This window comes from Panthera onca, chromosome D3 (genome assembly GCF_046562875.1).
Source record: "Panthera onca isolate mPanOnc1 chromosome D3, mPanOnc1 haplotype 2, whole genome shotgun sequence".
NCBI lineage: Eukaryota > Metazoa > Chordata > Mammalia > Carnivora > Felidae > Panthera > Panthera onca.
In genome coordinates this window covers 22,093,205-22,120,194 of record NC_138350.1, presented here as the reverse complement: position 1 = coordinate 22,120,194, position 26,990 = coordinate 22,093,205, and the positions used below count along the sequence as shown (strand labels likewise).

General features: G+C 51.1%; 1 protein-coding gene across 4 annotated transcripts; it reads right to left on the bottom strand.

The window, feature by feature from the left end:
• Positions 1–31: 31 nt before the first annotated feature.
• Positions 32–26,990, bottom strand: ZMAT5 (zinc finger matrin-type 5). 4 transcript variants are annotated; one of them, XM_060612769.2, is made up of 6 exons: positions 26,863–26,990; positions 14,571–14,719; positions 9,053–9,115; positions 7,607–7,687; positions 5,740–5,851; positions 32–457 (listed from the first exon to the last, which is right to left on the bottom strand). In XM_060612769.2, exons 2-6 carry the CDS (start codon positions 14,695–14,697, stop codon positions 328–330), a joined length of 513 nt encoding a protein of 170 aa, XP_060468752.1. In that variant the 5' UTR covers positions 14,698–14,719; positions 26,863–26,990; the 3' UTR covers positions 32–327. The 4 variants fall into 4 exon arrangements, with proteins under 4 accessions (XP_060468752.1, XP_060468754.1, XP_060468756.1 ...); XM_060612771.3 differs by having other exon boundaries at positions 26,848–26,912; XM_060612773.2 differs by lacking the exon at positions 26,863–26,990 and adding an exon at positions 26,705–26,823.

The following is a 26,990-nucleotide window of genomic DNA, read 5'->3' as shown; positions in this document are numbered from 1 at the left end:
AGGGCGCCGGGCAAGGAGGAAGCCACACCACCATGGTGACAGACTTTCTTTATAAACATCCGGAAGGAAGTTTTCTCACCCATCTTCTCAAGATGTCCCATGAGGGAGGGAGGGAGGGAGGGTGGAGCTGCCTGGAGCAGAGCTAGGACCAGGGCTGTACCTGGTAGGGAGACTCTGGGGCCTCAGTCAAGCCAGGCCAAGCCAATGGTTTCAGAGGCTCCACAGCGTGCAGCGGGAGCGGGCCTCGGTGTCCCCAGTATGAGCCCTTATCTTTCTCGTGACTGACACAAACGCTGACCAGATGGGGGTCAGATGAGGATGAGGGGCTCAGCCCCACTGGACGCTGGGCTGCAGGGGCCACCCCCCGGGTGGGGGTGCCCGCAGGGATGGAGGCAGCTCCTGGACTGGTGGCCAGCCTATGGGGTACTGGAAGATGGTGTTTCTCATGGGCTCGGCCCTAGACAGAAGGAGAAAGGCAGAGAATTAGAATGGGGCACAGCCCAGGCCCAGGCTGGGGCGCCTTCCCTCAGCTCCCCCTCCTTAAGACCCCAGCTATGGAAAAGGTCAGCTGCTTGCATGACCTTTCTGGAAGGCAGAGCCTCAAAAACATGCAGACCCTCTGAGCCAGCAACCTCACCTCTAGGAAGGAGCCCAAGGAAATAGCAGAGCTGTGGGCAGAGACTGAGCTACAAGAAATGGAAATAACCTGTGTCCACCTGTGGGGGATTGATTAAATACACATGCACGTCCACAGCAGAGAATGCTATGCAGCCTGCATAAACTTTAAGGCAGACTTATATGCACTGATAAGGAAAGGTATCATGATGTACTGTGTGAGTAGAGAGAAAAAGCAGCTTATAAAATAATGTATATAGCATGATACTATTTTTGTTTAAAGATATATAACATATATAAATGCATAAAAAAAAAAAACCCTGGAAGACACAGCAAAATGTTAACAGTGGTTCTATCTGCGTGGTGTAGTTATGGGTGATTTTTTTACTTCTTTATACTTTTCAAGAAAAGTTTTACAAGCACGCAAGCCTTTGAAATCAGAAAAAAAATACTTGTCTAAAATTTTTTTTTAAAAGCCTCATTTCTCATGCTACTCACTCTCTTTCCCCTGAAGGCCCACCACCCTGGAGGCCACCTGGGAACCCAGGGCCTATCTGAAGCATCCACCCTGGGTGCTCAGCTGGGGGCCACTCTGTCCCAAGGGAGGCAGCTTCCCTCCACCAACTGTCCCATATTCCAGTGCTTCTGGACTTAATTCCCACTCCGTCTGCTACTCCAGGGCTGCACTGCCCCTCTCGGGCTATGGAGCACTTTGAACTCACCTGGGAGCTCAAGTCTCCCCTGTGGGACTGGAGCTCTCAGATGGAAGAGACCAAGGGGTAGGGCTGGGCTCCATCTGCCTCCCCCCACCCCCTGTGCCCAGAGCCAGGCCTGGCCCCAGAAGGCCACTCAGTGAATGTCTGCTGATGACAAAGAGCAATGCTGGGTGCTCTTACTGACTAGGCACTACTCTGGGCCAGACACCAACATCTAGAGAAACTTCAAGCATCCTCATGTGAACCCCATTTTATGGATGAGGTAACTGAAGTACACAGAGTCACACGCCCAAGTGACAGAGTCTGGGATCAGGGGATTAGGGGCGAATGGGCAACATATTCGTGGGCTCCAGACACTGCCCCCCAATCTGCAGACCCAGCTTTCAGTGGAGGTGATGCCCTGGCATCTCCAGCAGGCTCGGAGCCAGTGGCCGGCCCTCTGCAGAAAGGGAAAGTCCTGGGCCCTCTGAAAGGTTTGGAGAGGGCTCAGGCCTCCAAGGCAGAGTGGGGGCTGGGGTCAGGAGCCCCGGGAGTTTACCTCACTGCAGCCACCCAGCCTGCCCCTCTCGGGGCCTGACCCGCCTTACAGAGCTGACTTGAAGACTTCAGGCCAGGGAAATCCCCTGCTTAGCTGCCTGCTGGAGAGCGCAGAAAGCAGCTCCCGGCATGATTTATGACATTGGGGAGACTTCATAAACTCCACCAGCCGCAGAGAAGGGTGGGAGTGGGGGAGGCTCCGCAGTTGTCAGAAGGGAGAGCCCAGCTGCCAGCCAACCCCAGACTTCCCACAGGGTTAAGGTGACTGCAATTCTCCGCGGGGAGGGTGTGATCCTGGAGAGCCCCTTCCCATGAACCTCAGACCCTTCTCTAGAAGATGGAGCAGATTCCTGGGCAGCTGAGGCCTCCCACCAGGATAAGAGTACCCCTTTTGTGTGCTCAGACACAGACACATTCCTTGGGCCACTGAGCCCTTGGGGCACACCCCTTCAGCCCTGCAACACAGCGACACTGAGGTGCACAAGACTGCTCGTGGCCTCTCTAGTGGCCTGTTTGCCCCCAGCACAAGGACAGGAGCAACTGTCTTTTGCTTTTCCCCAGCCATGGTTCTGATCAGAAGAAAAGAGTCTTAGGGAGGCACCTGGGCCGAACAGTAGCGTCAGCCCAGAGAGGGGTGCAAAAAGGGAGATTAAGAGGGATAAAATCACGATCTGAAGAGCCAACAATGGAAAACAGGGACAAGCACTGGCCTTGCCAGGGGATTAGTCTGTGTGTCTGAGGCCTGCCTCTCCCTCCTGCTGCTGTCTGCTCTTGGCAGATCCCTCAGGGTCAGTCTGCTGAGGGGGATGGCACAGTGTGCCAGGCTGGGGCCTCACAGAGCCTCCACCCCCCTTACGAGGAGGGTTGGCCTGGTTTACCTCAAAGGCTTTGCTCAGCCTGTGGGGTTGGGGCCCTCGAGTCTGGGTGGCCCCACGTACGTGGACCAGGCAGCCATCTTCACCCTGTGCCTCAGGGGAGAAAACAGACACCCAGAGAAGCGGAGCCATCAGACTGGTCTCCACAAGGGGCCCACAACACATCTAGGGAATAGTCCTTGGGGCCAGGGACCCTGCTCCCCCAAATGCTCACATGCAGTCAACATGTCCTGAGCTTGCGCCAAGCCCAAATGACAACAATGTGAGCTCAGGGCCGTGTCAGGGGGGATGTCTTAGCTAAAGCTTGAAGAATGAGTCTGACTTTGCCAGGCAGAAGTGGGGAGGCAGTTCCAGGCATATGAAATAGCATTTATAAGGTGCACGAAAATCCCACCACATCCAAGAAGCCGCCGAGCATCCAGTGAGACTGACAGAGGCCAGATGGGAGAGGTGAGAAGGTGACCCCAAGGGCTGGGGAGGTGGCAGGGAAGTTCCCCGGGGTCTGTTGAGCCGGGCTGCAGAGTCCAGAATCTCTGAGGTGCAGGGATGGGGGTCGGGGCCGGGTCAGGGAGTGTTTTAGAAACTGGCTGGGGCTGTTGTGTGGAGGATAGAGCGGATGAGCAGAGGAGAGGTGGGAAGGCAGGATGGGCTGCTGTGGCCGTCAAGAAAGCTGGGTTGGATGAAAGGCACAGAGGGAACTTTCTGCAGGGCTGCCTCCAGGGTAAGAGACTCAGAGAACAGAACAAGGCAGCCCAGGGGCTTGAATCCATCCCCCCTGACCCTGTAGGGTGAGGGCTGTGAGTGGAGGAACAGACCCCAAAGCCAGGGGCTGTGGGATAAGGGCATTATTTTTCATGAGACACTACAGAAGAGGGCTTACAAAGACCGAAGCAGTGATAGCAGAAGTAATAATAAATGGTCACTTCCCTTCCAACAACCTTTTTCTCAAGGCCGGACAGGCCTGCTCTGCCCAGAACAATTCATTTTGGCTCTGAACCCTCAGGAGGCAGGTGGAAAGGTACACAGGCACAGAGAACAAGTGGTGGCCGGGAAAAGCAGGTCCTCTGGATGGGGCCAGGTTGCGTGGCCAGAGGGTGAGGGGCACAAGGGACAAGGTTGAGACTCCATAGAGTCTTGGGTGGTCCCTAGTTGGAGGCTCTGTTCCAGAAATCACTACTGCCATCCCAGCAGCTGGCTACTGCCACTACCACTCCAAACCTCCAGCTGACAGGGCCCCTCGGCCAGCCATAAACATGGTGACAGAGGTAGCCCAGGTACTAGACCAAGAGAGGCCTAAGTTCTCTCTCAAGTGTCAGTTGAGAGAGATAGCAGGTATGTGACCAGGACAGTCACAAGCTCCTGGAGAGGTTGAGATTCCTCAGCCATAAACTAGGGGCACCAATCCCCCTAAATGCCCAGGGCCAAAGGCCAGGTGCACCACAGCACCAACACACCCAATTATGTGGTCACCACCTCTACCTGAGACTCTAGGCCCGTTATTCAGCCTCAGTTTCTCCGTCTCAACCCCCAGTCCTCTGAGTCTCATGGTCACAGGCTCCTGCACTGGATAGCACTGGGACACATCTGTCCCCAGGGAGGGACTTCTGGGCACCCACCTCTATCCTATGCCTGTGCTCAAGCCAGCCCAGGCACTGGGTCTCCTTGGGCCCTTGGAAATGTCAGGAGGTGCCCAGGCCTCTGGTGCTCACTCCCAACAGAGGACCACCAAGTCAGAGCAGATTGCTGAGACCCACGGGTGGCCAGGTCCAAGCAGTAGAAGAGCGGAGAAGGCCTTGGAGCTCTCTGGGTGCCTCCAACCAGCCCCAGCACTCTGACACATCGGCTGGTGGAGCCTGGGGCTCAGGACATGGATTCCCGGACCAGTCCCAAACAGGGTGCTCCCCTGACCAAAATCACAACCACCTCAGACAGGACCAGAAGGGAGGGACATCAAACTCCATCCAACAAATTAGTCAGGTCTGTACTATGTTGTTTTAAGGTGGGGGACAAAACCAACACAGATTTAAAACAAAGTTAAAAAACAACTATAAGTTAATTTTAAAATAGTTTAACAAAAAGTTCTTTTCATCGGGGCACAGAGAAGACAAGAAGCTTAGCCCCCACCTCCTGGAGGAGCCTGGAGAGAAGGCCTCACTCCCTACTGTCCAGCCAGGCTCCCTCAGCCCAGGCCAGGCCACTGTCGCAGGAGACCACACCACAGAGACAATTGGGTCTGAAGCCCCATTGCAAGATAGGCAAAATGAGGCAGCCCAGTGCAGGAAACTACAAAGTCACAGGCAACTCACAAGCACATCTGTTAGCCCCCTTCCTCCCCTCTGTCTCCTTCAACACCTGGTAGGAGAGCCCAGGAGCCCTGGGACAGCATACAGCATACACCTGAGGGCCCCGGACTCAGGGTGCTCCACCAACTTCTGAACATATTGAGTGCCAGACCCAGGCAGCAGCTGGGCCGACCCACCCCAGCCTCCTCCTCAAGGAGGCAGTGAGGCAATGGCAGTGAGCCAGTCACATCTCTATGCATTCCCAGCTCTGCCTCTCAGCTGTGTGCCTTTAGGCAAGTCACACCCTCCTGTGAGCCACACTTCCCTATCTGCAGGGTCCGGGGTCCTGGAGAAGAGAGCGCAGTGACTGGCATACTGGGGCCTCAGTAACCACAATCAGGCCCCTCCCTCTGGCAATGGACTTGGTGATGTTGAGTCAAGTCGGCTTAGCCACCTGCCTCCCCACCAGCCAGCATAGACACCAATTAAGGGAGGAGCCACTAAGGCAGGAGGATGAGGTCGAGGGACAAGAACCTTTAAACAAGTCCCCAAAAGCCCCAGTGTGGCCCCTCCCTTGGGGAGTTCTTTGGGGGCGTCCATGTCTGGTCCCTGGACTGGGACAGTTCATGGAGACTGCTCAGCTGCTGGTCAGGGCAGGCTGGCTAGGGTACTCTCCCAGAGGGGATAGGAGGAGGGGACCCACAGGTCCTGTACCTGCTGCTTGGGGCTGAGCTCAACCGCTTTGCTCTCTTTTCCAACCAGTCTTCCAGATGGCCCTCAGGGAGCTCGACGACATCTAGTGGCCACTCCCTGGCCCGCCTCTCTTCTGTGGGGATAGGGAGAGAGAGGCAAGTGAGGGGCACTCCACCCCCTCCTGAACCCCACCCTCCCACAAAGCAGTCAGAACCTCCTGAGGAGTGCAGCACAGGCTGCGCCGTCCCCACCATGCTGCCACCTTCCTAGGCTTGCTCCTCTGGGCCTCACTCTGCTTCCTCATCAAGTGGAGATAAAACACGGGCTGCCTCCCAAGCTTTTTGCAGCTGGACACAGGATAAAGTAGGTAGAGAGCCTGTCCTCAGAAGGGGCCCAAACCCGGGATCAGGGAGGCAACATGGGCTGCAGAACAGGGCAAAGCTGGGTTTGAATCTTGGCTCTGCCCCTTGGGGGTCTCTCTGACCCTGGGCAGGGGAAGGCGCCTCAGTTTTCCTGGTTTTTCTTTTCATAAAATGTCCTGTAAGAACCTTTGCTCACTGAATTAAAATTGAGCCAGTGGTTCAAACAAGCTGGGTGTGAGAAGGGTCAGGGTCTCTGGGAGGACTTGGGATGAGGCTGGGCGCTGGAGGAAAACAATCCTACTCATGGACCAACGAGGGGGCCCAAGGCCTGGACTAGCACCGCACACGCTTCATCTCACTTCGCCTCTACACCTAGACACATTTAAAAGGTCAGGACACTGCCTCCAAGAGGGTTAGCCATGTGCCAAGGTCACAGGGCACTCGTCTGTTCCCAGCCCCCTGGGGCTTCTCCCATCCGGGTCTCTACCAGGCATCGTCTCCAGCTCCAGGCCCACTGGCCTATGCTCTCCTTGCCACGGGCCAACTGTTCCCCGAGAGCCTAGGCCAGTGAAGAGCTGGAGATACCACCACTGCCAGGACTCGCTGGCGAGGCCGATGGGGCCTCACTTCTGCCCTGGGAAAGCTCTTGGAAACCCTGTGTTTGTGCCAGGGCTGTGGCCACGGTACCATCAGCTCCCCAGGGCAGGGCCCACAGAGTATGACTGGTCAGAGGGGAGTGGAGTCCCACTGGGGACGAGGGCAAAGGCCAGGCTGCCTCGGACACTCACTGGCTGCCCTGAAGCTTCCTGGACAGAGGGAAGAGTGAGCAGCAGCACTCAAGGAGACTAGAGTTGGCCTCTAACCTGCTGGGGGCTCACGTGAGGGCCTTCTGCCCTACGCTAGCTTCAGTTTCTCTATCTGTTCAGTGGGGGCTTCATCAGAAGATCGAAATAGACCATCTCAGTGGAAATGTCCTTGTTCTCTAACTGGAGAAGTGACAAGTGAATTTCCCAAAGACAGACGCGGCAATTTCCACGGGAAGCTACACTTGTTCTTCCCTGGAGCCATCGGGCCTGAGAATTCTGAGGGTGGGGAAGGTGTCGTCTTTATCCCTTTGTCCCCAGGATAAGGTAGGGGATCTGCCTGGTGCAGAGTAAGGGCTGGAGACAGGTGCTGCCTGATGGAAGGAAGGGGGGATGATACACACAAATGAGCACCCAGCAGGGTCCAGATGAGGCTGAGGCACCCCGTCAGGGCTCCAGGACAGGAAGCCCCATATGTCACTTTAGACCCAGCAGGAACACAAATGGGAGTTCCCCTGTTCTTTTTCCACTCATGCCTGGGGCGGTTTGGAGGCAGTTTCTGACCTCCACCCCATCACCTAGGCAGCTCTCAGCTTATCCCACAAGGTGTCCACAAAAGAGGAGGAGGTGGGCAGACACTGGGCAGCTTCCTGGGCCTCAGATCTGGCATCCCCCCAGCAGACTGCCCCCCACCCCAAACCCAGGGACCCCGCCAAAACACACCCTCCACCTGGATACTCAGCTCTTGCAGATCTCTCTCTGACATGTGGGAAAATCTGCAGTTGGAGCCAAAGTCACACTGGCCTGCAACAGAAGACAGGGAAGACAGAGTTACTCATGGCTTGGAAGAGCTCCCTCCAAGGGCTGAGGGGCCATCAGAGTTTTAGGTGTGAGGCTTTAGAGTCTATAGAGTAGCAACTCCACCTCCAGAGAAAAACTTGGAATCTCTTTGGCCCCGCCCACACAAGCAGCCAGAACAAGCCTGTTGGGAATCAAATCCTGAAGCCTTCTGTGATTGGGCTGCACAAGCCTCTGCAGGCTTTCTACTGTCACCACTGCCCTGGCCCCGAGCCTCTGTTCCCCAGCCTCAACAAACCATGGGTGGGCCTCTGAAAGAGTCATGCTTTCTTTCCCCAATCCAGGCCACTGTACACGCTGTGCCCTCTGCTTGGTGCCCACCTGCCCATCTGGCTTGCAGGAGCGGCTGGACTGCTCGCCAGAAAGGCTTTAATGGTAGCTTTGCCAAGGAGGTACCAAAGCCCAGTGTGGCTTTCCAAATCTTAACCGGCAGACCAAAATATGTCTCAAAATAACAGGAGACTGGAGGTCTCTTAAGCCAGCATAACCTACCAGTGGCATTTTCACGTCAAGGTGAAGTCTGTGGGGGAAGGCCTTGATCTGCAGGCCTAGTGACCATCCTAGGGGTCGCACTGTCTCCTGAGGGGAGCGTGGCCATACACCTGGCTTCCTTAGGCTGACAGCAGTACCTCTCCCCAGTGCTACATACCATGTTAATCACCATGGTTCCCCTCCTTGCCTTGGCTGCTAGGAAGCTCAGGGCCAAATCCTCAGAAAATATACAGAAACTCAAAGCAAGCACGGAGGAAACTAATCATTCTCTGGGCTCTGTCTTATTTTTCCTACCTTTATTTTCATTTGCACTTGGTTCCTTTGTTTACTGAGGGCTTTTTTTGTTTGTTTGTTTGATCTCTTTGAACTATATGTATCTTTATTAGCAGTCAAATCAACACTTAGCACCCTTGGTTCTAATTCTGAACCTTCTCCTCAGACCTGTTACCATCTGTCTCCAGGCCTGCCTGCTGGGAGGGAGGGAGGGAGCAGGAGGTTGGACTCCCAGACTAACTTAATCAGCCAATCAATCACACCCATCAGTGTCTCCTAGATTTACTCGCAATCTCCCAGCACTTGCTTTTTCCGAGTGGGCCGATAAAATCACATTCTATGTCTGAAGTGCTGAAGACTAGGCCCTGGAAGTCCTAAGGCACAACCCCTGGGAAGGTCTCAACTGACCAGCTGGCTGATGCACTGAGACCACAAAATGGGTTTAGGATAGTGGCTGGGGAAGGGGAGAGGCTCCACAGAGGTCCAAGCAGGCCAGACAGGAAATGCTGGTCCCTGGAGGGACCTGAACTGAGTAGAACACTTTACCTGTCAGCAGAAACTTCCTACACGGCCGCTTGTTCTGTTCATCTAGTAAGATGGCAGCTGCATCTGCGAGGAGAGAGGAGCCGGGTTCAGACTTCAGTTGCACAGAGGCACCGAGATCAGAAAAGGAAACAGTTCCCATCCACAGAGAAGTGTAGAAAGAGACAACCACAGTTGGGGATGACCACAGGTGGGGATGCTGGGCAGAAGCATCTGAGCTTCAGGTGACCTCAACCCCTCCCAGACCCAGCCAAAGGCAAGAACCAAGTTTTAGGTCTGAGGTTCTGGCTTTGACCAAACAATGGAATCACCTGGGCAGTTTAGTTTAGTTTATTAAAATCCTGGTACCCTACACTGTCCATACTGTCTTTGTAACTTCCTGTGAATCTACAATAATAGTATTAAAACTAAAAAAACTCCTGGTGTCCAGGTAGCCCACCAGTAAGCCCCGGGGCTCAGGCATCCCTCCACAGCCACGCTGCAGCAGGTCACTCTCTGCTCCCTTGTTATACCTGAGACCTGCGGGCTCTCAGAGCCAGACCAGGTGCCGGCCTCAAAGGGACTTCACAGCAATCTTTCTGGATATGAACCTTAACCCTGGTTTCCTCCAACTTTTCCCCCTTTTTTATCATATATTTATGGTTTAAGTTTCGTGTGCTTCTTTGTAGGTAAGGAACCAATCGGTCAAAATCTGTAAGACAGGAAGATGCCCTGACTCAGAGGCCCTGATGTTGCCCTGGAGGCCTGGGCTGGGCACTTTCCCTGTTGGTCCCTTTTCTAGAGGCTGCTGGAGTAAAGGAAAGACCAATGGGTTTCAGAGTCCAGAGGCAAGCTGCTTAATCTCCCCAAGTCTCTGTTTCCTCATATGCAAAATGGGAGGAAAATTCTCCCCTGTAGGGCTGCTGTGAAAATTGAATAAAGTAATGGATGCAGAGCACTTGGCAGAGGTGGCCGATGATTCCCAACCCTCATGGCACATTAGAATTGCCAGGAATGTGGGGCTGGAAGTGGCTTCGGCATCACACTCCCCAGGTGACACTAACATGCAGCCAGGGCTCAGAACCTCTGTCATGGACGCTCAACAAACGGTGGCAGTTCTTCTTTCATGTCCGCCTCACAAACTCACTGCATACTGCTACCATCCCCATTTTGCAGAGGGAAAAACTGAAGTTCAAACAGGGGAAAGGGCACACAGTCAGGAAGTGGCAGTGCCCGGTTTAACCCTGGCATGTGACTCTAAGGCCCCTGCCCTTTCCCATGTGATCTCCTGGTGGCTGGGTAAGGGCCAACTCTGATAGGAGCTTCTCCCTTCCTCTTCCTGAGGGCAAGGCAGCTGGTAGGGGTGGGCCTCTGGGGTCAGGAGTTGGTTATCAAAGGACTCACTCCAGGGGTGGCCTGGCAGAATGGTCTGGGTGGGGCCAGCAGGATAGAGGGTGTCTATCTGTCAGCACTGGGCCTGTCAGACTCAGCTCACCCAGCTGATGTGAACATTGCCTGGTCCTGCCCCCATGTCCCAGAGGTAGGACCAGCTGAGCCTGAGTGGGGGGTCTGAGCCTGCATCTTAGCCAAGGCGCCGTGGCTGGGAGACTCACTGTGGGAGAAAAGTTCCAGGCTGCCCAGCCTCTGGTTGGTGGTTCTTGACCCCAGCCACATGGGAGAATCATCAGGCAGCTTTTAAAATACGTGGATCTTGGGGTGCCTGGGTGGCTCAGTCGGTTAAGTGTCCAACTTCAGCTCAGGTCATGATCTCGCCATTCGTGGGTTTAAGCCCGGCATTGGGCTCTGTGCTGACAGCTCAGAGCCTGAAGCCTGCTTCGGGTTCTGCATCTCCCCCTCTCTCTGCCCCTCCCCTACTCGCAGTCTGTCTGTCTGTCTCTCTCTCTCTCAAAAATAAATAAACATTAAAAATACATGGATCCCAGGGCACATGGGTGGCTCAGTTGGTAAAGAGTCCAACTCCTGACTTCAGCGTAGGTCATGATCTTACAGTCTGTGAGATCGAGCCCAACAGGGCTCTGCACTGTCAGAGCCTGGTATTCTCTCTTTCCCTCTCTCTCTGCCTCTCCCCTGAGTACATGGTCTCTTTTCCTCTCTCTCAAAATAAATAAATAAACATCTTTAAAAAGTTTCTTCCGAGGCGCCTGGGTGGTTCAGTTGGTTGAGTGTCCAACTTTGCTTCAGGTCATGATCTCATGGTTCGTGAGTTCGAGCCCCACATCAGGCTCACTGCTATCAGCATGGAGTCTGCTTCAGATTCTCTTCCCCCTTTCTCTCTGCCCCTCCCCTGCTCGTGTTCTCTCTCTCTCTCTCTCTTTCTTTCTCTTTCTCAAAAATAAACATTAAAAAAAAAGTTTCTTCTCTGGGGCACCTGCATGGCCCAGTCAGTGGAGTGTCTAACTTCTACTCAAGTCATGATCTCGCAGTTCTTGAATTCAAGCCCCACGTTGGGGGTGCTGCTGTCAGCACAGAACCTGCTTAGGATCCTCTGTCCCCCTCTCTCGGTCTCTCCCCTGCTTGTACTCTCTCAAAAATAAATAAAACATTGAAAAAATAAAAATAAAGTTCTTCTTAAAATAAATAATCCTGAGGCCCATCCTTGTCAGGTTCTGCTTTAACTCATCTGAGGGGGAGAGCATGAAAATTGTTAAAAGCTCCTTGGTGACTCTGAAGGGCACCCAGGGCTGAGAACCCCAGCTCAGGGCCCGCATAAAGAAGGCATACTCCTCCACCCAGCGTTCAAGGCTCCTTGTGATCTGACCCCCTTGGTCCTTCTTGCTTCATCTCCCAAAATTAACAGCTACCTTGGTGCCTGGTGTTTGTTTGCTCGTTCACTAAGATATTCATCTAACAAACATTTACCGAGCTGGTCCTGTGTGCCAGGCGCCATGCCAGGATGGGGATTTAGTGGACAGTAAGTCAGACCTGCTCCTCCCTTCCAGTTCAACAGTCACACTAAGCCGTGGGGGACATAAACGGGAGCAGCCAGCATTCAGCCAAATGACCTCACCTTGCCTGGGGGGTGGGGAGGGCATCCCTGAGGACGCTCTGCCTGAGTTGAGTTCTGGGATGGAAGGGCTAGGCTGAGGGCAGGACAACAGCAGGAAAGACATGCCCACAGACAGGACAGTACCTGCAATGGCCAGGGTGGCTGGAGCTTGGAGGGAGAGGCGGGCAGGGCATGGAGGCCTGCACAAGACAGGGGTTCTGCCCAGAACACACTGCTGTAACTGGGAGTGAGGCTGCTTAGGAGAGGGGTCCTATCTTATTAACCTGGAAGTCTTCAGAGCCTGCCTCGGAGAGAACATGCTAAGTGTTCACTGAGCACTGTCTGAATAGATGAGTCCAGGAGATAAAGGGCCTGAGGCCAATCCTTTTGTGGTCCCATAAACATTGTTCCTACTGAGTGAACCCTTCCAGGCCACACAGTCATGTATGAAATATACTGAGTCCCTGTCACATCCCTGGGAGGTGGGTACTGTTGTTAGGGCCGTTTTACACATGGCAGCTTTAGGGCCACACTGGGAGTGACACCTTGGGACTGACAGCCAGTCAGCTTAGCTCCAGGACTCATATTTGTCCTGGCATGGCAAAAGGATGGTTAGCCCCTCTGGGGGATTAGGGGACTTGTCTAAGGCCATGGAGCTGGGAGCTAAGTGGATGTTGAGTCCTAGCCCAGGCTGGGGTGTCATGTGCCTCCCCGAAGTCTGTGCTGTGCAGTTTGCTCAGGTAAGTGGGAGCCCCGGGGAAGCCCCTTCAAGTGGAAAGAGCTCATGGGCCAACTTGTGGACCCCCGGGTGAGTAATCCACCACTCTGGATCTTGAAGTCAACACCTTTAAGTAGGGACGACTCCCCCCCGCAGCCTCCCTTGCAGAGCTGTTCAAGGGACTGAATGTGCCTGGGGATGAGAGAGGACACTAGGAATACAGGACTCCTGCGAAGGGGCTTATGATACCCACTCTTTCATCTTTCCTTTATGTAATACAATAGCCTCTGCCAATCAGCCCTAGACCCGAAGTCCCACCTGTTCCCAGCTAAGAATCTGGGGCTAAGAGGAAACATCAAGGTAATCTTGAAGCCTGGCTCCATGCCAGATAGCAGTCCCCACTGGATTTGGAGCACAGGGAGCCTTTGCCTAACACCAGAGTCAGAGGCCACCCAGGCACCCAGGAGACACCTCTGGCGCTGATTTCCCCTCCGCCCCCACTCCCAGCCCCTTGCGACCTCAGCCATGCCTGGCCTGCTGAGCAGCCTGGCCACCCTCTCTCACCCAAGCCTCTGAGCCTCAGCTTCCTCATCTGAAATGAGAGTCTGAGAGATCTGAAAATAATGTGCCAAGGACCCACCTCAAACCTGCCTCTGAGGATGGGGTCAGGTGACCAGCGTTTTTTTATTCAAGGTCTCCAGGTGATCCTAACTTGAAGGGTGGAGATCTGCCTTAGAGGATTACTGATAAAGCAAATGACAAACCACAAATGGCACCTGGCATGCAGCAGGCACTCCATAAATGCTCACTCCCTTCTTGTAAATTCTGAGTCTCAGACCAGGAAACCTTGTCTCCACTTCTCCCTTCTCAACTGCTGAGACTCATCTCCTTCCTTCTGCTCTGGGAATCCTGCTCCCCAAATAATGAAGCATCAGCCCTGCCCCAGCTCATTCTAGAAGCTCCTGGCCCACCTCCACCCCACTGCCAAGCTCCCTGTCTGTTCTGATGACAGTAGAGCAGCAGCAGCAGCAGCTTCCCTGAAGTGAGCACCTCGAAGGTGCCAGGCCCTGTGCTAGGTGCTTATGGCCTGAGCTCATTTGCTTTGGTAGCACCTGCTCTAAGAAGCCTTTCCCGGAAAAGCCCTGGCTCTGGCAGCCGATTATTCATCCAGTCAGCCAGTCATTCAACAGCTATTTACCGCACCCCACGCAGGAGACAGTCATCATTGTCAACTGTAGGTCTGGTCATGTTGGCCACTGCCCGGTGCCCTTCAAAGGCTGCCCTCCACCTTTGCCCTAGGGACAAACCACCCTTCCTACTGTGGCCTTCACAGGCTGGCACAATCTGGTCCCTGCCCTGTCACCAGCCTCAGTCCCTACCACCCTCCTCTCCCCCTGTGTTTAGCCATATCCCCTCTCCTCTGCACCAAGAGCACCTGGTGCTTTGCTCTTGGCCACCTGCTTCTGCATGCCCTCTGCCCAAAATGGTGTGGCTTTGTGGCTGCTTTTCCCTATCTTTCCAGCCGTTGGCTCAAACATCACCTCCTTGAAACAGCCTCCTTCCTGGCCACAGTATCCCCAGAGGCTGGCAGACTGGAGCCCTCAGTCAAGATTACTGGAGGAAGGAGCTCACATTCCAGACTGCCCCTTGGAGGGCCCATCTGCCCCTAAGGGCCCAACCTCCTCTCTTTTGCCATTCAAAGAGCCAACCTAGGCTGTGGAGACTGTCACTGGCACATGGTACTTCCTTGTCTGACAACAGGAAAGATCTGAGAGCTGGCCTCCATTGGCCCAGCTGCCCGGTCAGTTGCCACTCACCTCGAAACATGTCATACCAGACCTTCTTGGCCTTGAGGTGCTGTAGCCCATTCAGGTGCTTCTTGCGGTTGTGGAGGTTGTCCTGGAAGGAGCGGTTGCAGTAGTCACAGAAGTAATGCTTCCCCATGGCCACCTCCGCCAGATACTGCCTGGGAAGCCACAAAGCACTCAGTCAGGAGTGTGGAGGAAATGCCACACACTAAAGCCCAAAGTGCACCACACCAAACCAGCACTCCCTGAGGGCCAGTGTGAGGAAGGCTCTATATACACAAACCCTCATTTTCAACCCCAGGACAGTCCATGAGGAACCACACAGGCCAATCATTACTGTAATGATTACTGATTACGGGTTGAGAAGGCCTCATTTCAGAGGGATCTTTTAAGAAATCTGATGGCCAGGGACAGTGGAACCTCAGTGCGGGGAGAGGGGGAGACCCAGGCATCAGGCACGTTTGTAAAACTCCCCAGGGAGTTCTCATATGCAGCTGTGTGGGAGAACCACACCTTATACTCTCTGGCCACTGCCCCTGCCCCTACTCCACTCTGACTTCCTCTCTTCCCTCTCCTCCAATCTGGCCACATCAGCCTCATCTCTGCTCCTCCCCTCCCACACTCCAGGCACTCCGCCACCTCTCGCATTTGCACCTGCTGGTCCCTCTGCCTGGATGCTCTTCCTCAGATTCCTTCCTTGCTCACTTGATTTCTTCAACCTTCACTCTAATACTGTCTTCTCAGTAATCTCCTGTGACAGCTTTATTTAAAATTGCAGAATACTCTACTTAGCTTTCCCCATTCCCTGCTTCATTTTTATCACCTTTGAAGTAATAAGTTACTTGGTATGTTTATTATCTTTTTCTCCCAACAGAAATATAAATCCAGGCGGGCAGGGATATCTTTGTTTTGTTCACTGCTGAGCCCCAGTACCCAAAGTGGTGCACAGTACACAGTAGGCAACCAATAGTTGAGGAATAAGTGGATTAATTCCCATATTCCTTATGGGACAACTGAGGTTCAGAGAAAGGAAGTGATCTGTCCAAGGTCACACAGCTGGTGAGCAGAAGGTGAAGCCAAGTGCCCTAAAATCCCACTGCTGGGTATCCTCACTTCCACAGCCAGCTCAAAGCTTACAGAAGCCAGAGAGCTCAGGCAGAAATGCAAACAGCTTCCCAAGAGATTAGCTAAACTCTCAGAGGGCAGGTCAATCATGAGAATGTTTCAACCTTAAGACTGAAGACCCCTCAGCCATAGTGACCACAGCTGCCACACCTGACCTGGGAGACCCACAGCCATAGGCAGGAGGCAAATCTATGGAGTGTCAGGGCCAGCCCTTGGGTCCCCCAGTTTGCTGCCGAAAGACCAGAGGATGAATGGGTCCACTCTGGGCTGTCAAGTGGGATCACAAAGGCTGAGCCCAGACCAGCCCCTTGCCCTTCAGGCCCTATAGTCAGATTTCTCATTTCCCAGAGCAGGTTCCTGAGTGCCAGAGGAAGAAGGAGAGTGACTTCCCCAAGCAGCCCACAGCCAACTCCCAGGACTTGGCAAATTAAAGATACAGCTGGGACCTGACCACAGGGCAGATGGATTGGGGGCATGTATCTTGGGAAGAAGAGAAGAGGGAGAGAGACAGAGACAAACAAGACCCTGGACTGTCCAGGCAGCCAGGTGGGTCGATGGAGAAGGCTGTTCCTGCGGCTGACAGGGACAGCAGCCATTAAGTCAAGGGCTGTAATGGGATCAGGAACAGACAGTCATTCAAAATGAAAACGTATAAAACCTCTCTTCTCCTATTACAGCTGAGAAACCGCATCCCAGACACACGGACTTGATATATTAAATTTGGCAGCTCTAATACACCCCGTCTTGCCAATAAACTTATAGGAATTGGATTGAAATTGTAAGAGATGAACGTTTAACGGCCGAGTGCTTAACCAAGCCATTCACGAAGCTTGAAGCTCTGAGGAGCTGTTGGCTCTGGAGAGTAATGGGGTGGGGAGGGTGTCCCTCCGGGAAACTGAGATGGAACGGTGGCTCTGCGGCAGACTTAGCTGGACAAAATCACGCAGGGCACTGAGAAGCCAGTCGTGTGACCTTGGACCTCTCTAGGCCTCTACTTTCACTGCAGGAATGTGAGGCAGGGGTCTGACAGTTTAGCTGATTGCTGGGAGCAGGACACAGACGTTTGCTAATGCAAATGAATTGTTAATAAAAGAGTAATAGAAATACAAATGACACTAATAATGTCCAGCATTGAGCAAGTGCTCAATAAAAGTTACCTACTATCTGATTTATTGAGCACCTACCACGGGCTGGCACTAGGCTGAAAGCTTTATAATGCATCATCTCATTTAGTGCACAGGACAAACTGTGAGGTAGGACCCATTACACTTTTTCAGATGATGGCACTGAGGCTCCAAGAAGTGAAGTGACCTAGCCAAGGTCACAATACTGGAAAGCAGCCAAGCTGGGTTTATTTATTTTTTAAAGTTTATTTATTTATTTTGACAGACAGGCACACAAGTGAGGGAGGGGCAGAGAGAGAATCCCGAACAGGCTCTACATTGTCAGTGGAGCCTGACACGGGGCTCGAACTCACGAAACCATGAGATCATGACCTGAGCTAAAACCAAGAGTCGGACGCTTAATCAGCTGAGCCACCCAGTAACCCCAAGCTGGGTTTAGAATCCAGGTGGGATGGATCTAGAGCCCACGCTCCTAATCACTTAGAAAAGTCTCCTCCCCATAAAATCATACTACTGACAGCTCTCCTTTATTAATCATTCACTGTATCCCTGGGACCATATGGCCCCTTCAAAGTCTAAATGGTATGTATTATAATCGCATTTGTGAAAGAGACAATTGAGGCTCAGAGAGGTGCTGTGGGGTGCCCCAGGTCACACTTTCGGGAAAGGCAGAACAGGTCTCACAGTGCCCGTACTTGCACCTGCTAGGAAAGCCTCCCTGAAGTCTAATGATGAGCCCCTCAGGAGTGGACTGTTTCTGTGGGTATGTGTGTGTGTGTTCACATTTCCCCTTCTCTCCCACATGCACAAATCATGGAGGAGAGCCACAGAGGCAGTGCTGTCCACCCATGCCTTCCTTCCCCTGCCCACCCTGCATCTGGCACAGAGGAAGTGCTTGGCTGTCCAGCACGGGTCAGTGGATCCTGCACTCTAGTCCCAGCTCTGCTAGGTGACAGAATTCACAGAATTAGAAAGCAGTGGCACCTGGATTTAAACCTGGATGTCTGGAGACATCTAGACACCTAGAGGCAGACCACCAGCTCCAGGGGAGCCAGTGCTTCCCACCTACCTAACAAGCCTGTCCCCATGGAGGCAGAGGCCCTGTTCCTGGGCAGGAGCTGGGCTTCAGCAAGATGACCTCGCCCAGGCATCAGCCAGGTGTGAACTTCTGGAGCTCCTGACCCAACTGCGTCCCTCTTTAGTGCCTTGGAACACCTCGAAAAGGTGCAGGTACAGAATCCTCTAAACAGATACAGTGCCCTGCCAGAGCGTGTTTGGCAACTTGGCAAACAGAGCGTATTTCACTCCGACTCACCGCTCAGCCAGGTGTCCTTGCACAAGGCACAGCCTGCACCACCACACTTGGCAGCCCCGAGTGGGAGGTCAGGAAAGGGGGGTGGAGACAGCTGGACACCTCTGATGGCGCCCAGACACCAGCATGGGGTGCTGACTAAGCTGGCCCTCTCCGCCGTGATTCATCCTCATCCTCTGAGGCTGGCGCACTCGGCAGCATGAGAGCAGGGCCCTGCCTGCAGTACAAAACCGTCCAGCTCTACCCCACAGGCTGTGCCACCGGCCCACTCTCAGGGACCAGGTCCATGTTTGCAACAGCATCTGCTGGCTCCCGGGGGCTTCACCAGGTGACAAGATGGCTCCTCATGGCCAAGGGGCAGCAGGCAAGGCTAGTGGGACAGCCCACAGGTGTGGGTTTGAATCCCAGCTCTGCCACTGATCAGCTAGGTGACCTCTAGAAAGTTACTTCATCTTCCTGCATATATCGTCAGCTATAAAATAGGGACCCCATTGCTACACTGGATTGACCAAGGCAGGAGTATATAAGGATGCCTACCATATAGTTAGTGCTCAAAGAATGGAGGCTGTGACTGCTGGTACTATGACCACCCAGGTGGCTCACTCCCTTGCTCTCCTGGTGAGCCTACCTTGACCACCAGATCGAAAACTGCAGCCAAAGTGGCAGCCGCAGGTACTTCCGCCCCCCTTACAACTTGCTGTTTTCCGCAGCTCGTCTCCCCTCACATGCTGACTTACTGTCACGTGTGCCTGCCTCCCCACTAGAATACAGGCTCCCTGAGGGCAGAGAGTTCGGTCTGTCCTGCTGCACCCCAGCACCCGGAACAGGGCCTCGCACACACAATTGCTTGCAGAATGAGCCAAGGAGCAGCCTGCAGAATCCGAGGCCTATCGCCCTCTGTTCACCTACAGTTCCCAGACCCTCTTCTCCTCAAGTTTGGATCTAGGGACCAGGACGAGGAGGGATACAGAAAAAGGACACATTAGGTCCCCAAAACAGATCTCTCGCTGCCACCACTGCCCTCCCCGCAGGACTTCTGTCTCCAACAGAGAGCCCTGCTCTGCTGACTTAAAGCACACCTGGCCATCCTGTGGTGCCTGACTTCAGTCTTCTGGGCTCAAGGAAAAGATTACCTACTAGTGGAGACACTGTGGGCAGAGCGAAGAAAAGAGAATGGGGGTGGGATGGGGTGAGGGAAGACAGCATCACATTCCTGCATGCTAGGCACTTGGCTTTCATTCTCTTATTTCATGCTCAACAGATGACATCAAGGTGTCCATTTCACAGATGAGGACACACATTCAGAAATACTCCCAATTTTCTGTGAGCCAAGACTGGGAGAGACACCGATAACAATTTCTCATCAACCTGAGTGCTACGGGAGGGCCAGTGGCGCTGAGGACCCCCACACACCCTCTTGGGGAGACCTCACCATGACGCCGTGAAGCCATGTGCTGACACCCCACAGCCAAGGCGTGGAGAGACAGAGCCAGCAATCCCCCTGGGGTCTGGTGGAGCCCCGAACCCTTTCTCTTCCCAGCCCACTGCTCTGCTGTGAGGCTGTCATGGGGCAGACATTTGTGCTTCATTGATATTCTTGGTTTCTTTCGTTGTGTGCGTCTCAGGTACAGAGCTGTCTTTGGCACAAGGCTAAAATAAGCCAACAGCTCGGCTGTAGCCAAGGGCTGGGATGCGCACTGTAATAATTATCTAGGACTTGTGCTCACCACATGCTGCCCTCAAGCTCACCTGTCATTTCTTCTAATTATGGCACCGCCAGACCCCAGGTAAACAATCAACAGCAGCCAGAGGACAGCTTTATCGCACGCCCACTAGGAGCACAGCAATGTCCCAGTGCCACATATGCCTGCCGTCTGGAGCCGATGGCATCAGAGCTGCCTGTGGGGGTGGCCCACAGACTACCCACTCAGAACCCAACTCCAACAGAAGTGCCAGGAAGATCCAGATGTCTTCCCTGATAGGAGCCCCATTATGTTAGGGGTCTCTCTCAGACCCCTCAGTGCTTAGTAGCAACCATACACCTCTCTTATCCTGACCTCATTTATGTGTTCCACCCCCTGGGGTAAGGTGCATAAATCATTATACCTCCGGCACTATACGGCAGTGGTGGCCCCACCCACAACAACTTCTAACTTGGCAGGTCTGGGCCAGGACCAGGATCTAAGGCAGCTCTGATGTGTAGTCCACAGACCATGCTCAGAGAAATGCTGGTCTAAGGTAGATGATGGACTGAAGAACAGAGAGGGCAAGAGCTTGCTCAAAGTCACACAGACTATCCGTGCCAATCCTTACTCTAATCATTCAACCTAGATCTGAATCTCATCCCTGCCACTTCTAGGTTGTGAAACTTTCAGCAAACTACTCACTCTGGGCCTCATCCGGTTGACGGGAGTAATAATATGATTCTATAAGATTACTATGAGGATTAAATCATGGTTACTAGGCGCTTAGCATAGTGCCTGGCATGTCAATGGTGCTCAATACACATTTGTAGATGTGGCAGCCAGCCTCGGTTGTTGTTCACTTTGTGTTGTTCACTCCCAATCTTATCAGGATTGGTCTGTGTCACTAAGAGAATAGACAAGATGGTATTTACTTCCAAAATCAGGTGTAAGACAGTATGCCTTCCATCCTGGTGCCTCTTTCTCTGATCACTTACTCTGGGGGAAGCCAGCTGCCATATTGTGAACAACACCCCCCGCGGAGGCCCATGTGGTAAGGAACTAAGACCTTCTGCTGACAGCCATGTGAGTAAGCTTAGAAGTGGATCCTCCAGTCCAGTCAAGCCTTCAGATGAGTGCAGATAGCTTGACTGCCACTTAGTGGGAGCTCTGAGCCAGAACTACCCAGCTAAACCAGTCCCAAATTCTTTCTTTTTAAAATATGATTCCTTTTTTTTTTTTTTAAGTAAGCTATATACCCCCAGTGTGGGCTTGAACTCACAACCCTGAGATCAAGAGTCACTTGCTCCTCCGAATGAGTCAGCCAGCTGCACCTGCACTCCCAAATTCTTTTATTTAATAACTTTTTTAAAAGTTTATTCATTTATTCATTCTGAAGGAGAGACAGCAAGTGCAGGGGGAGGGGCAGAGAAAGAGAGAAGAGAGAGAGAATCCCAATAAGTTGTGCTGTTAGTGCAGAGCTCGATGTGGGGCTCAAACCCACGAACTGCGAGACCATGACCTGAGCTGAAATCAAGAGTCAGATGCTTAACTGACTGAGCCACCCAGGCGCCCCCCAAATTCTTGACCCTGAGAAACTAACTGTATGAGATATTTATTGTGTTAGGTTGCTAAGTTTTGGGGTAATCTGTTATGCAGCAATAGCTAACTAATACAGTGAAATAAACAAATGAAAAAACTAAATTACTTTAAAATATGTGAAGACCACAGGCATAAAGTGCCCCATGTCCCAAAATATCCTGAGTGGAGTCAAAGGAGCCAATCTCCTGACACAGGCATAACCCTCGAGTTCTCTGGTTCCCTTTTCTGCCATTTATTCACTAACCAAACATTTCTTCTCTGCCAGACTGAGGTTCACATCTCACAACACAGAGTCCCTGCTCTCACAAGACAGTGTACTGAGTACATGCTGGGATGGCCAACAGATGTGCCCCTAGTAACAGCTGTAGGTAAGAAGCTGTGTGCCAGAGGGCACCAAGGAGGGCACCTACATCCAACAGGTAATTCCTCCAAGCAAATGATCAGAGATGATCTCAAAGATCTAGGTACCAAAATGGCCACTGCAGTGTAGTTTGCCCTAAAAGTGAAATCTAAATGTCCAACAGTAAGAACAGCTGACAGTTCATTGCTTACTACGCGCATGCTTGCTGCTCAGTTTCCCCGATAGGGAAACTGGGGGTTCAATGACATGATGCACAAAGCCTGTTATCCTCATCTTACCCTAAAAACAAAACAAAACGAAACAAAACAAAACAAAAAATGGACAGAGGGATCCCATAGCTGGCAACCATCAAGAGTAGGGTATGAGCCACATCTGTTCAATGCACTACCACACAGCCATTAAAAATCAAGTCAGGAAAAAAAACCAAGTCAAAGGAGACTATTCCCTCGCATGGACAAATGTTCACTCCATATAGCTAAATAAAAAATCGCTCATTATAACAACAGTTTGTCCAATATGATACCATTTTTTTTACCTCTTACCCCAACACACACACACACACACACACACACACACACACACACACACACACTAGAGCAGACACAAAATATTTATTGTGGTTATATCTGGATAAAAGGATTATGTGCAGAATTTTTTTTTCCTGCTTTGTGTTTTTCTATTTTTCTAAGTTTCTACATTTAGTGTGTATTGTTAAATTTTCTCAAAAAATTCCGTTTGAGTGTCCAACTCTTGATTTAGGCTAAGGTCATGCATGATCTCACGGTTCGTGAGATGGAGTCCTGCATCAGGCAGGCTCTGTGCTAAGAGCGGGGGGTCTGCTTGGGATTCCTGGCCTCCCTCTCTCTCTCAAAAATAAATAAATAAACATTTAAAAAAAAAAAAAAAAGATCTACAGTAGATCTTACCCTCAGTCCCTGGCTGAAGGCATTCTGATTCCAAGCAGACCTGGCCCAGCACAGGCTGGTTAAACCAGAATCTGGGCTCCAGGGAGCTGTAGGCTGGAGACACAGTTTCTCATCAGATAGTTACAGGTCCCAGGAGGCCAGAGCTTCCAAATAGGAAAGGTAAAAATAGTATGAATGAGGCTTCTGAACCAGAAACGCAGACTCAGAACTGTCTCTGCCTCCCTCTTCTTCTGCCCCCAGGCTGGTCCTGTCACCACCATCACTGCTGCCCAAGTCAGTTCTCACCTCCTAGTACCTGATCCAGCCTCTTCAGTTCACCCCACCCTGGGCAGCATCAGATCAACCCTCTTAAAAGGACTCCTGCTCAAGATTTTCCATGGCTCCTGGTGCGGAGCTTAATACAAATGAAGTCTCCTCTGTCAGATCTCCAGGATTTCAGACTCAGCAGATCTGGAGAGGGGCCCTGAAATCTGCATTTTATTTTTTTAATTAAAAAAAATTTTTTTTTACATTTATTTATTTTTTGAGAGACATAGAGAGACAGAGCACAAGTTGGGGAGGGGCAGAGAGAGAGGAGACACAAAATCCGAAGCAGGCTCCAGTCTCTGAGCTGTCAGCACGGAGCCCAACGCGGGGCTTGAACTCACAAACCGTGAGATCATGGCCTGGGCCAAAGTCGGACGCTTAACTGACTGAGCCACCCAGGCACCCCCAGAAATCTGCATTTTAATCAGCGAGTCTAGTACCCCCTAAGAAACAAAGCCTGGAAGGGGAGCACCTGGGTGGCTCAGTCGGTTGAGCATTTGATGACTCCTGATGTCAGCTCAGGTCATGATGTCAAAGTTCCTAAGATTGAGCCCCGCATTGGGATCCATGCTGACAGTGCGGAGCCTGCTTCGGATTTCTCTCTCTGCCCCCACCTCCCCCACCCCCTTCCCCCCTTATGTGCATATGTGCTCTCTCTCTCTCACTCTCTCTTTCTCTCTCTCAAAACAAACAAACAAAACTTAAAGAAAAAAAAGAAACAAAGCCTGGGGGAACAAGCTTCTCCAGCTCATTGACCTCTCTATTCCCTGCATTCCAAAGGCAGCCTCTGCTGGGGACAGTCACTCTGAGGAGACACAATCCCTGGATTCTTGTCCCAGTCAGAAATCGGTCTGATTATAAAAATAACCTCAGCTCACTAAAATGGTAAACCCAACATGATTGGAATGCTAAACACAATTCATTAGGATAGATAAAGCTGTTTTCTTACTAGCTAAGTATCCTGTCATGCTCCAGGTAAGTTTAGAATTTAAAATAGAGGTAGTAAAATAAACCAAACTCACTGTATAAAATAAATAAATAAATAAATTTATAAATAAATAAATATAAAATAATAAATAAATAATAAAATAAATAAATAAAATAAATCAAACTCACTGTTCCTGACCTAGGTTTAGTAATAATCAGTGTATACTTGGCATTTAAAAGTATCTATAACATTGGGGCGCCTCGGTGGCTTAGACCATTAAGCATTTGGACTCTTGATTTCAGCTTGGGTCATGATCTCACAGCTCATGGGTTCAAGCCCTGAATCAGGCTCTGCACTGACAGTCCAGAGCCTGCTTGGGATCCTCTCTTTCCTTCTCTCTCTGCCTGTCCCCTGCTCGCTTGTTCTCTCTCTCTCAAAATAAATAAAATAAACACTAAAAAAAATTTTTTTAATAAAAAAAGTAAAAATATCTATAACATTGAAAAGAGCTAGACATGTTGAGTATATGACAGAAAAACATTGCAATTCCAACTTAACATACAGAAGTCAACAATTGAGAAATATACTGGGGCACCTGGCCAGCTCAGTCAGTGGCAGTGTGGAGTCTGCTTGGGATTCTCTCTCACTCCTCTCTCTCTCTCTCTCTCTCTCTCTCTCTCTCTCTCTCTCTCTGTGCCTCCCTGACTTGTGTGTGTGTGTGTGTCTGTCTCTCTCCCTCAAAAATAAATAAATAAAACTTAAAAAAATAAAGAAGTTAAAATATATAGTTAGGTAACTGATATTAGATTTCTGATTTCAAATTGAGAGGTTAGCAATGGTTGGAAACACTGGGTGTATATTAGAATCAGCTGGAGTGCTGTGAAAGCTACTAAGGGCGCCCCCCATATGTTAATTTCTTGTCAGACATGGCACCTGAATTTTTTTTTTTAGCTTCCCAGACTGAGAACCAGTGACATAAAAGAATCTAAGTCTGTTAAAAGTATTGGACTGTTTATAAGAACTTGAAATTCATTATGTTTGTAAGCTTAATTTATTAGATTTTCTGGTAATGTTTTGGAAATTCTTGGGAAATTATACTTGTTAGGCTATATATCTGAAGTACTTAAAGAGGAAATCAAACATATTAAATTTACAAGTGAAATAAATGTGTAAGGGAATGTAATTAAGCTGTTAAAAGGGCTGTTTGAAGGAATTTAAGGAATTCAGTTCAACGAGTTCAAACATCAAAGGAAAAGTGAAGGTCATTTTTCTTATTTTTCTATAGTTATGTATAAAATAATTTCTAAGTTGAAGTAAATGGCTTAAAGAAAATTAAGTATTTCAAAACTGTTGCTCCAAAATGAGAATTAACTAAAAAGACAATAAAATAAAATTAAAGTAAATTAAATTAAAACAAGCCACACCTTAACTCCCTGTTGTCTTTCCTACCCATTCCACTTAAAATAATCCTTCCATCCCCTGAACTTCCCACCAGCCAGATTTGTTGTTAGCAAGACATAAGTACTCTTTCCTAGAAGCTTCACAACTTTCCACCCCAAGGAGCAACCAGGATGCTTTTCAAATAGAAAATAACCCTAATTAAGGTTAATTCATCATGCTGTGGAGCTTTTCATGTTTTTCTTCCCAATACCCAGTGAGGCATTCCTGTTACTTTTCCAAGTCAGAGGCAGACCCAGGCCTCTAATCCCTGGTTTTCAGTACCTCTGCTGATGCCGATGCTTAGGCCTCTCCTTTGAACTCAGATCCAAATCCCCTTTGGCCTCCTGGCATCTCCACTAAGGGGCAGCTCAAACCAAACATGGCCAAAGAGAATTTAAGGTCATCCTTGTGGATTTTAAGTTGTTGAGATCAAAATTTAAGAGATGTCATTCTCCATTCCTCTTTCCTGCAGCCCCTACATGCATCTGAAAGCTTGTTCTGTCTGTCCTACCTCCCAAAATACATCCCAGATCTGATCATTACTCTAATCCATATCCCAAATTACCATCCTGTCCCAACTGACCCAACCCGGTAACTTCCCCTCTTCTATGTGCTCTCCAAAGAGCAGCCAGAATGATGACATTAAAATGTAAATTGGATCAAGTCACATCCCAGCTTAAAACCCTTCAGTGGCTTCCTAGAGCAATTAGAAAGAGAAATAAGACTCCTTACTATGGGTTAGAAGGACACATATGAGCTGACCCAAGCCCACCTCTTCACAGTCCGCCCTACTGCTTTCCCTCAAGTACTCCAGGACTGCCGCAGCCTCAAGTCCTTCGCACCAACCTTTTCCTGTTTGATGGGACTTCTATTCATTCAGGTCCCTGGCTAAGTGTCACCCTAGGCACCCTGGTTAAAATAGTACCACCAGACTCTCCTCAATCAACCTGTCTTTTGCTTTTTAAAGTATTACTTGTTTGTGGTTACCGCACCTCCCCATCTGTCCACACACAAGCCCTCCACGAGAGCAGGGACTTATTCACCCGTTAAGTCCCCGGCACATGGCCTAGGGCAGTGCTCACAAAACATCAGTCGAAGGGCACTCCAAAGCCCTGCTATTTCTATTCCCAAGAAGTAATGAGTGGTCTCCAGACCTCCCCTTTCCAGGCTAGGGTTCTACCGGGCTTGAGGAGAACAGGAAGTATACGCAGAACCGCCCCTTCCCCGGAGGCCGGGTAAAGGAATCCAAGCGTCAGGACCCAACTTTTGCCAAGGACTCCAACTCTAGGCCTAGACACCGGGCTAACAAAGGTGACAGGCTGAGATGAGCCAGGTACCTGGGCAGCGAAGCCCTCTGGCCCTTTTATTCACTCCCCATTCCGTTAAGTGGTGCGGCCCACTGCGGAGGGCAGGGACTTAAAAAGAAGAGCCCACGTCCTCCCGTGGGGTAAAGAAGCTTAAGACTCGCCCCTCGACGTACTGCCAAAGAGGGTACCTGGCTCCGCAGGGCCCGACGGCTCCGAGCTCCTCCTCCTCCTGTGACTTCGAGTCTCGAACTGCTTGCTGGGATTCGTAGTCCTTCCTTGAGTACCAGCCTGTCCTTCCCAGAAACCTTTGGGAATC